Source organism: Rhagoletis pomonella, unplaced genomic scaffold (assembly GCF_013731165.1).
Source record: "Rhagoletis pomonella isolate Grant_MI unplaced genomic scaffold, Rhpom_1.0 Rhpom_scaffold_00001, whole genome shotgun sequence".
NCBI classification, from domain to species: Eukaryota; Metazoa; Arthropoda; class Insecta; order Diptera; family Tephritidae; genus Rhagoletis; species Rhagoletis pomonella.
In genome coordinates this window covers 48,217,496-48,227,914 of record NW_023458555.1, presented here as the reverse complement: position 1 = coordinate 48,227,914, position 10,419 = coordinate 48,217,496, and the positions used below count along the sequence as shown (strand labels likewise).

At 41.0% G+C, this 10,419-nt stretch overlaps 1 protein-coding gene across 1 annotated transcript; it reads right to left on the bottom strand.

Moving 5' to 3' along the window:
• Positions 1-292: 292 nt before the first annotated feature.
• On the bottom strand, positions 293-1,965 carry LOC118745446 (abasic site processing protein HMCES). The gene is made up of 4 exons (XM_036478901.1): positions 1,837-1,965; positions 1,710-1,736; positions 905-1,643; positions 293-847 (listed from the first exon to the last, which is right to left on the bottom strand). The coding sequence occupies exons 2-4, from the start codon at positions 1,727-1,729 to the stop codon at positions 419-421; spliced, it is 1,188 nt and encodes a 395-aa protein (XP_036334794.1). The 5' UTR covers positions 1,730-1,736; positions 1,837-1,965; the 3' UTR covers positions 293-418.
• Positions 1,966-10,419: the final 8,454 nt, after the last annotated feature.

Genomic DNA, 10,419 nt, shown 5'->3' with positions numbered 1-10,419 from the left:
CCTGGGCGGGGTTGTTGTAGCCGCTACAACAACAACAACAACAACCTTTACTACTAACGTTCGCTTGTTTGGCGTCAAGATTGCGTGGAGCTCAGCCCAGCAAGGCCACTGTACAATGTGCGTTTGCTAACAGCCTCGTACAGCGCTAAGCTGAGTTGGTGCGAACGTTTACTTTGATCATTAAAAGCGTTCCTGAAATATCGCGCGGAAACCGAATTCGTTCCGCCTCACAGGCGAACGTCAGTGTTCTAGGGTTAATGCCATTTTTATGATTAGTACTATAAAAACAAGTTTTTTATTTTGCAATTTTTAACTTCTAATTTCATTCAATGCTAATTGTTAATATGTATTTTATGTATAGTTATAATGAATAATGTGAGTGATAAACTTGGCAAAGATGACTTGTTACATTCAAAACCTAGCTTTCATCGCACGTTTGCGGTTTTTCGCTGGCACTATCTGTCGATGCGGCATTAAGTAGAGCCGCTTCTCTGACCGCTCGTTTGTAGTCGCGGAAGCGTGGTCGTTTTGGCGGGTTCTCGGCCTCGCTTTCACTTGTTGTGCTTGCTCCGCCGCTCCCACCGCCAAATCCTGTTGTGCTCTCATCATCGCTCAATTGCCTTGCCTGTTCTTCGCGACGCTTTCGCACATTCAGCCAACTCAGCAATGTTTTATTTTTTGTATTGTTTTCCGCTTTTTGTACCAACTCGATAGGTTTATTACATTTTTCAGATTTATTTCGTGAATTATTAACAAGATTTGATACGCGGTACCATTTCAATTCGCTGGCAGGACGCAATGTCGCCAACGCTTCTTCGTCGGTGACTCGCCTATAGTCAAGCCAGTCCTTTATGAGAAAACTAAATTTTTATATTGATAGGCAATAATTACTTTATGTACGTACGTTCACTTGCTGCTCTGTTTCCAGTATGGCTGGCATCCGATGATGCAGCCATGACATTATTTTAGATGACTCAAATGTTATAATGCTGTAACTAAACATCTTGTCTCCATTTTCGTCCTCCCAGACGTCAAAAAGGCCAGCCATTTTCAGAAGTTGTACATTCCCTGGTGTCCATGTAGACTTATCGTAAACCTTTATGCCTTCCGCTTGAGGCATGTGTAAAAGATGGGCTGCACGTTCCGAAGGTTTGGCCGATTTTGTTGTTTGCCACTCATAGAATCCTTCACACAGCACCACGCATCGCTGACCTCTTCGGAATGGACCTCGATATAACTTGGATTCTAACATATGCTCTAATCGGCAGTTGTTGGTTGACAAACCGTGACGTCGATAGTCCCCTTTGTGCCAAAACGGAATCATGCCCCACATCATAGGCACAACTACTCTCGAGTGAGAGTTCGATCCCTCACTTTCAGAGTCGTCACAGAAGTGATCAGTTGATACAATCACAGGTGTAATATCAGTAGGTGTCATATTATATGAAGGTTGATATTTACGGCCGCAATTAAACTCAGAACGCCATTCCGGAGTAAGAGTACTATCTCCAATTGAATGCCCGGCTTCTTGGTCTTCATTCTTAGGTTTATCGACGCCGTGGTTTTCAGACTTGTTTATATTGACAGTCGAATTAGTGGATTTATATTTACAGGCACAAAGTACATCTTGCGGTTCCAATGTCCTGCATGAAAGGGATACCGCAAATTTAATATGATAACAAGGTGCTTTACAAGATTTCTACACTTACAGGCAGGTCCTTCCACACATTATAAACCTTTACAAAAAACGTTTCACAATTATGTACTAGTTGTTAATTATTGATGCAAATAATTTACATATCTTTCGGAAATATCTGATAAGTCTAATTATCATACCGATAAAATTTTCCCAAAAATCCGAAACGGTCGATAAATTGTTTAATCTGAAGTAGGGAGACGAATTTCGATACGATACGATACCATATCGTTACTTCTGGTATTCTATACCGATAGTTTGGAACGATATTTTTTGAAATCGAGTACCAGAACCCTAGTATCGGATCTAGTGTGGGTTGGCTTTCCAATAATACCATGTTCTGACCGACAACGAAAACACCTTAAAAAACGAGTTTTGGGATTGTGGGCGAAGGCCTACACAAATACAAAATCAAAATAATTTTCCTTCAATTTCTTTTTATTGACAACCTTTTACTTCCATACTTATTTTATTTTGGTCAGCCAATTATCAATAAATCCGAAGTGGCGTATTAAATATGATAAAATATGACCTCCACCGAGCCGATAAATAATCGAAAAAAACTAGTGCAGACACCGATTAGAATGAGTGGAACGTGAGTTTTCAAGTGGTTTTCAGCGAAAACTTGTTTTCGTTTGACAGATTTTACATGGACGAAAACACAAGTTTTAGTTCGAAAACCAGTTTTAGCAACGAAAACGTGTTTTCGATGTCGGTCAGAACATGGTATAAGAACGTTGGTTAAAGGGACGGTGGGCGAAGGAGGAGGCTGCGTGACGCCGATCATCTAGGCCCCCTATAGGCTCCTAGGGACCCCTTAGAAAAATGGGTAAAAATCACAATTTTCACTTGCGTTTTCGCCTATTTGAAGCAAATGAAGGCATTCGGGTAGGTTCTGGAGTGAATTTCGACCCCTGCCAATTTGAATTCAAAGCGAACTTGACTAAAATTCACTCGCAAGTGAATTGCAGAACCTGCCGGAATGACTTGTATCAAAACGCAGGAAACACTTGGAATATCAGTCTAATTGTTAAAGTTTATCAGGCCAATTCTTAATACTCCCGGGGAGTTTGTTCTCCGGGAATTTGTTTCTCCTGAGAAAGAAATCCTCACATAATTAGCTCCCAGGAGTTGCATTTTCCCCGAAAACTTGGGAGGATTAAATTCTTCGACTAAACTTCGAAAAAGCTGTTTGACACTTTTTTGAGAGCTCAACTCCGCCATTTAGTAGAAAAAATCTTCAAGGAATTTTTATTCGTGATAGGAGGAAGGGGAAAAGGGAGAAAACTACCGGGGAGTTTCTGTTCAGAATCGGCCTGCATATTAGCTATAATAAAAACAATAGGGGTCTTCAGCAAAAGTGATAAACTCTTGATAAAGTGATAGATTTATCATTTTGATAAATGAACTGTTAAACTTTGTATGGAAACCTATTTAACCAAAGTTTATCTCTTTTGGTGGATAAACGCATAAATTTCAGCAAAATTCCACTCTGACAAGTTGCCAGGTGGTTGATTTTGTTACAAACACATAAAAGGAACATTTGCACAACGGACGAGGTAAGAATGAAACGTAACCAGCCAGATAAGTTAAAAAATAAACAATTTTTTGAAATTTTTTACTAATACCATGTCCCCACCAAAAAGTTAACCATCCCAAATCGAACTTAACCACCTCACTAACTATTGCTGTCCGCACTGCGGTTTAAGGTTTATAAAACAGTACAAATGTAAAGAACAGTGTTCGGACTTCCAAAAATCGATTCAGGACTAAATTCCCGCAAAAATCGGAGCAAAAACAAAATTTCCGTACTAGATTGAATTTTTGTTTCTGACATTAATTGTTTGACTAAAATATTTTCTATTCATGCAAAATAAGTACGCGAGGCAATGTAAGGATATGTTACAATTTAGGTAATTTTTAGCATTTTCTATATAGTTAGTAGAACGTATCTAACACTTAATTTGTAAAAAAGCAAACCTTTTCTACTTTATATAAATTTCATTTTACATATATTTTTTAACAACTTAAGTAAAGTTCTGCATCCGCCAATTTGTACAGCCATACATCAAAAAATAACGAAGTTACTTTATTGGCTCATTGCTATGAAAAAGTTACTTTTTAACAGTGAGATTTGGCTAACTTTTAATTTTTTTACTGAAACCGGTGGTGAACACTCAAAAAACGGCCCCAAGAGGGGCATAACATGAATGAAAAAACGGAATAGATTTGAAGTCAAGCGGAGTAGAGGACTTGATTTCAAATTTTTTTAAAAACCGGAGTAAATCTAATCTGATTTTAGCTGAGTCCAAACACTAGTAGGGAACGAGTTCTTTACATTTTAACGCTAATGACCCACAGATGGCGGGAAAACACAGGGTTGTATCAGACTCTCGACGTGGTTTCGAGTTGGTTAGCTTTTAACCATCTCAGTGAAATGGTTAAGTGCTGTCATTTTTATATGGCGAAACTACGCTAAATCAAGTGGGTTATCGGGATAATCAACTCAGTAGCCATAACTACGTGGTTAGCTCTGGTGGGGACATGGTATAAGGTACGTTCATGAAAGAAAGCGGATAAACTGATAAATTTAAGCAATTTATCCCTTTATCACTTGATATAGACCCCTAATATTTCAACAATAGTTGTGTTCTTTTACAAATTATCTGGTAACTTGCCAGTAACTCTCCAGTAATTTAATTTCTGAGAATTCGCTCTCATAGGACAAAAGTACAAGAACGCCAAATCACTAATAATTTGCAAGTTCAACGAACAGCTGATTAATTTGTTGTTTATTCGAAGCTAGTTGCTAATAAAACAATATATATTATATTTAAATAGGGTTGTTTTGTCGATTTCAACTATAATAACCTCATAAATATTTCTTTTATTAGTTTCAATTCCACCCTGCAACATGCGATCAGCTGTTTTTCTCACTTGCAAGTTCTTACTAGCAAAAATTTATCCAGTAAAAACTAGCAACTTCTCAAAAAGAAATATCACTTTGCGCTCTAAATTTCTCCTTTCTTACAAGTTTTTTGGGTACAAGAACACCAAAACGTGATAGCACAAACTATCGCGTACTAGAACGCTATTAAATGTAACAAAATCACAAAGCGATACATACGACTTTGAAGCTAATAGTTATTTACGTTGAACTGTCAAACGATCGAGTGAAGAAGAGGCGGGTGGTTAATCCAATGAGCAGTTATCCACAATATTTTTGCGAAGAGCTATTACGAGTTATGTGCAAAAATACTGTGGATAACGTAAGGGGTCTCGACCCCCTTTCTTTCGCAATATAGAAAGAAGAATTCTACTTCGAAAAGGTTATAATCGCCAAGTGTGGCCGAAAGTCGCCTACGCAGAAAGTAATTATCTGCAAAAATATCGTGGATGGCATAACGTGTTTCGGAAGGGGTGTTTTGGGAGATGCCACGCCCCGTCCTCTTCCGCTCACCACCCCTTTAACCAACACCCTTATTGGAAAGCTTCCCGTCGAGTGTTATAAACTCAAATTCAAAAGATAATGTGATTGGCGCTTACACAATATGTTATAGTGTGGCCGAGCTTCTCCACCGATTTGTCACGTGCGCCTTGATGTTGTGCCACAAAGGGAGGTCCCTAGTATTTTAGGCAGACCCTAAACGGTGATTGTATTTTAGAAGTTAGTTAAAAAAATAACAAGCTATCAAGCGTAAGCTCAACGCTCTTAAAGCGAAAGTACACAACGTCCATTACGTCACCGACATCGTCACCGTCATTGCGAGCGACAACGGTGCTTTTGCGGAAAGTTACATATTATCCGTACGCCATTGCGCCCGTAAAATCAAAAATTCACTGCTGTTCTTTGCAAAAACTGCAGTTTTACTTTTCTTTCATCCTATTTTACATTTCTTATTTAAATAAATCCAAAAATTTTCTCAAACTGAAAAAAAATTTAGTTCAAATATGTAAACGAAACACAGAATAGTTGTCACATGACGCAGACACATAAGCGAAGTTGAAAGTTGAGCTAATTTGTGCGTCATCGTCCCCGTCAGCTTTGTTCATGTAAATTACATCAAAATTAATTTCGCGTAACCCCGGTGACTTTTCTACGGCACCCTTGGGTTCCGTGGAACCCACTTTAAGAAGCTCTGCTGTAGAGCTGGTTTACACTGTAGATCTGTTAAGAGGAAAAGAGTTGGTATTTTAAATTTTTAAAACTTAAATTTTTCTCGACTTTATTTTCATTCTTTACTTTGAGGACCGACAATGTGGCGAATATTTATTGAGTTACTGAGTCATATTTTTTTTAGAATCTGAACATGCGAAACACTGCTGGGAGGCAGCTTAGTAGCTTCGCTCGAGTTGAGCTGCCCATCTCTACTGGAGAGCCTCAAAGGAGAGCCCTGTCATAGGCGCCTGTTACACTCAATACGGATCGCGATATTTGGATCGTGGTCCATATTGATGGATCGTGAGTGTGTGCTAAACGTTCAATATTTATCGCGCCCGTAATTGTATAATTTTTGTGCTGCACGCTTATTATGGCGCAAGAAAATATTTTTATTTTGTACCAATTATTTACGGATTATTCATTTACACATAACTCTTTTAAAATTTCTAATGTTAATGTAAATGCTTTCAATTTGCTTTGAAAGGTTTTAAGCGCCGAATACGAGCGAATACGTTTTCAATGTTCGCATTATGAGAATACAAGATGTGCTGACGTTATGTATGGATCGCATTTTGAATATGCTACACCTTCAATATTTATTGCGCGATCCACGATACGTGATCCGGATTTCAAAATTTCTAGATATATTGCGATCCGTATCACGATCCATCAATATTAGATGCTGCACCTTCAATAAATAACAAAAATCGCGATTGATGCCACACGGTCGGTAATTATCGCAGTATTTGGATCGCAATCCATATTGATAGATTGATGGATCGCGCACGAATGCTACATGTTCAATATTTATCGTGTCAGTGTTTGCATAATTTTTGTGCTGAACGCTTATTATGACGCAAGAAAATATTTTTTATTTTGTACGTATAATTTACAGATAATGCATTCCACAGTTATTTTAAAATTTCCAATGTTGATTAAAATTTTTTCAGTTTGTTTTGAAAGGTTTTAAGCACCGAGAGCGAAGGCAGAGCGAATACGTTTTCGATGTTCGCATTATGAGAGTAAAAGATGTACTGACGAAATGTATGGATCGCGTTTTGAAAGTGCTACACGTTCACACGGTATTAAGCTGATGCCAGATAAAACTTTGTAGCTTTGCGTGATATTTATAACTTTGCCAGGAAAGCGCCAGACGCAAAGGGTATGCCACAATGAACGCCAAGAAAACAATTTTGTTCCGCTTTTTTTTTTATATATTTTGCTTTAATATTATCAGCAATGTAATTAAATTTTATGTTTCTGCATGAAAACTCGAATTTGGACGAAACAAAACAAATATTAAACCGGCTGATTGTAAAAGCGCGCAAAAATATGGGTGTGGGCCATCTTTTCGCTTCGCGCTGCAGCTTCAATGATTTATGTGGCATGCTTTGTGCATTTTCATACAATTCATCTTATCTGTCAAAGCGAATCTGTCACGTAAAGCGAAGCAAAAGTTTTATGTGGCATCAGCTTTACGATCCGCGATCCAGATTTCAAAATTTTCAGAAATTTTGCGAGATGGATCATGTTCCATCAATACTGCATGCTACACCGTCAATAAATATCATGAAACTTGGATCACGTCAATAAATACAGACCGTGTGACAGGGCCCAATGCTACATGTTTAATATTTATTGAATATGAATACATATTGAATAATATGTATTGAAGTCCTTTGTTACAGGCTAACCTAATATTCGCGGCTTGCGTTTTGGTACGCATGCCGTCGAATTTGTTTTTTTGCGTCACCCGAAATTGACTTGCATGCGTTTGCATTTGATTTCATTGAGCGAAACGTCAAATCAAAATGTCACGCAGAACAAAAATTGGAAATTGAGTTAGCTTCATACGCACGCCGTTGAATATCGGTTGATCTCATACAAGTTGCATGTGCATGAGAAATTTTTGACAATAAATTGGCGGAGTGCGTGAATATTAGGTTAGCTAAGCTGTGTGGTTCGCAATATAGTAAAAAATGGAACAAGAAAATACAAAACAGGCGTGTGTGACTATATTACTGACCTTTTCATTAAAAAAAAAAGATGAGTAATTGGAGTAGAAAATGGTATCAGGGGCGACATAAATACACCAATTTTAATTGGCTGAATGCGATTCGTCTCTATAAAGAATTAGACGATTACGAAAATTACTTTCGAATGTCTACCGAATGTTTGACCATCTTCTTCAGTTAGTTAGCCCATATATAACGAACAAGGATACAATAACGGTAGCTGCAATTTCTGCAAAAGAAAAACTGGCGCTGACTTTGCATTATTTGTCAACAGGAAGGTATATTTACAAAACTCATTCCCACGACAGCCGGTTCTACGTACCGGAATGACTAGGGTTTACCCGACCAAGGGCTGTTGTTTCGGTGATCTAACCCCGTTTAGGTCAGAGAAGCATCTCAGAAGTTGTTCGTCCATAGGGCTACATTCGCTACGTTTTCTTCTACTCAGGGCTGGCATCCAGTCAAATCCAGGGCCAGAAACCTACACTTGCTTTGTATGCCAGAGACGACTATACCACAACTCCACCTCAGTCAAGTGCAATACTTGCGAGGGGTGGATTCACCTCAGAGTCTGCTCAGGCCTACGGACACATCGGCAGTGGACCACGTCTTTGTGGCCTCTTGCTGCTCAAACAGAGCAGCCTCCACGGCTAACCCCAGTCCACCTGAGCAGTCCCAAACACGACAGCACAACAACATAACACAATAGACCCCACCACAATCGCGACAGAACACACACAACCGCACCACGGAGCATCGAACCTATATCAACTTCTCCAAAGCTGATTGGATAGGCTTCGCGGAATTTACTGAAAACACCTTCGCTGCTCTTCCCACACCCACCGACGTCCATCTTGGTGAACGTAAGTTCCGCAGGGCTGTCACCGCTGCTGCGGCTCGCTTCGTACCGGCAGGATGCATTACGGACCCACGTCCAAATTTCCCAGCCGAAGCGGCTGTTCTACCCGATGAGCGTGACAGCCTTCGTCAGGCCGATCCCGGAGCTCCCCGCATCAGGGATCTCAACGCGGAGATTCGGCAACTAGTGAACGTACATAAGCGGGAGAAGTGGGAAGAACATCTGAAGACCTGTAACTTAGCCTCTGGTGTGAGTAAGCCATGGTCAAGCGTGAGGTCATTGTCCAATCCGACGAAAGACGACGGCAGAGTCGAAATTTCTTTCGGCGCCCATGCCTCGTCGGACCTGGAGCGAGGCACGAGCTACTTTAGCAGGCAGTTCATACTGCATCCTCCCAGACATCTGGAAGGTGGGGAGAGTGGTCCCACTGCTCAAACCGGGGAAACCCGTCAACAAAGGAGATTCGTATCAACCGATAACACTCCTTTATCCGGTAGCGAAGACACTTGAGGCCCCGCTGCTCCCGTATTTCGCGAACTACCTGACCCCAGCGAAGCATCAGCATGGTTTCCTTAAAGTGCACAGTACAACAACAGCACTTAACGCCATAAACACTCAGATAACTCGTGGCCTTAACCGTAAACGTCCCTGTGACAGAACGATTCTAGTAGCGTTGGACCTGTCAAAGGCTTTTGACACTGTCAGCCATTCCACGCTACTAGAAGATATAGAGGCTTTCTCTCCCACAGAGGCTCAAACGGTGCTCGGCAAATTATCTGAGTAGTCGACACTCGTCGGTAATGTTTAGAGACAAATCGAGCAAACTTAGAAAAATAAAACAGGGGGTTCCACAGGGTGGTGTCCTTTGCCCGCTACTGTTTAACTTTTACATTTCAACCACCAGAGGGAGTCTCGATTGTCTTTTACGCCGACAATTGCTCGATCATGGCGACTGGGAATGGAATTGATGACCTGTGTTCGAAAGTAAACGGGTATCTCTCCGAACTTTCTCGCTTCTTCACTGCAAAGTGTCTAGCCCTCTCTCCTACGAAATCCTCTGCGACCCTGTTCACAACCTGGACGAAGGTCAGGCTACCGCTGGAAACTCACGCCGATGACACACCAACTCCGACGGCGAATAATCCCAAAATACTCGGAGTAACATTCGACAGCCTGCTCTCCTTCTCTGCGCACGCAACCGCTATTGTCAATAAAGTACAGAGCAGCAACAAGGTCCTCAATTCGCTAGCCGGCAGTACTTGGAGCAAAGACAAAGAAACGTTGCTGGCAACATACAAGGCAATAGGCCGGCCGGTTTTAAATTACGCAGCACCAGTGTGGTCGCCGGAGACTAGTAGGACGCAGTGGATGAAGCTACAGACAGCACAAAACATAGCACTCAGGACAGCGACCGGATGCCTCCTGATGTCATCAGAACACCACCTCTATGATGAGGCGAAAATGCTCCCAATTAGGGAGCACATCACGATGCTTTGCAAGCAGTTTCTTGTTGGGTGCCACAGATGTGGCCACCCAAATAGACAGCTGCGTGCAGAGGAGCCCTCGCCAAGGCACGTCAGAAGGCATCTATATGATCTGATGGCCGAAGTCCAGAGGTTCATTAGGCAGCCTCTGGACCCGTCAGCTTACAGACAGGCCCTGAACGGCATTCACAGGGACGCAGTCT

What these genes read in the sequence shown, in the direction of transcription:
- LOC118745446 (XM_036478901.1), bottom strand. Translation starts at nt 1,729, where the DNA reads ATGTGTGGAAGGACCTGCCT. An exon ending in ATGTGTGGAAGGACCTGCCT is followed by an intron (nt 1,644 to 1,709) that starts GTAAGTGTAGAA and finishes CCTTTCATGCAG; the next exon opens with GACATTGGAACCGCAAGATG. An exon ending in AAACAGAGCAGCAAGTGAAC is followed by an intron (nt 848 to 904) that starts GTACGTACATAA and finishes TTTCTCATAAAG; the next exon opens with GACTGGCTTGACTATAGGCG.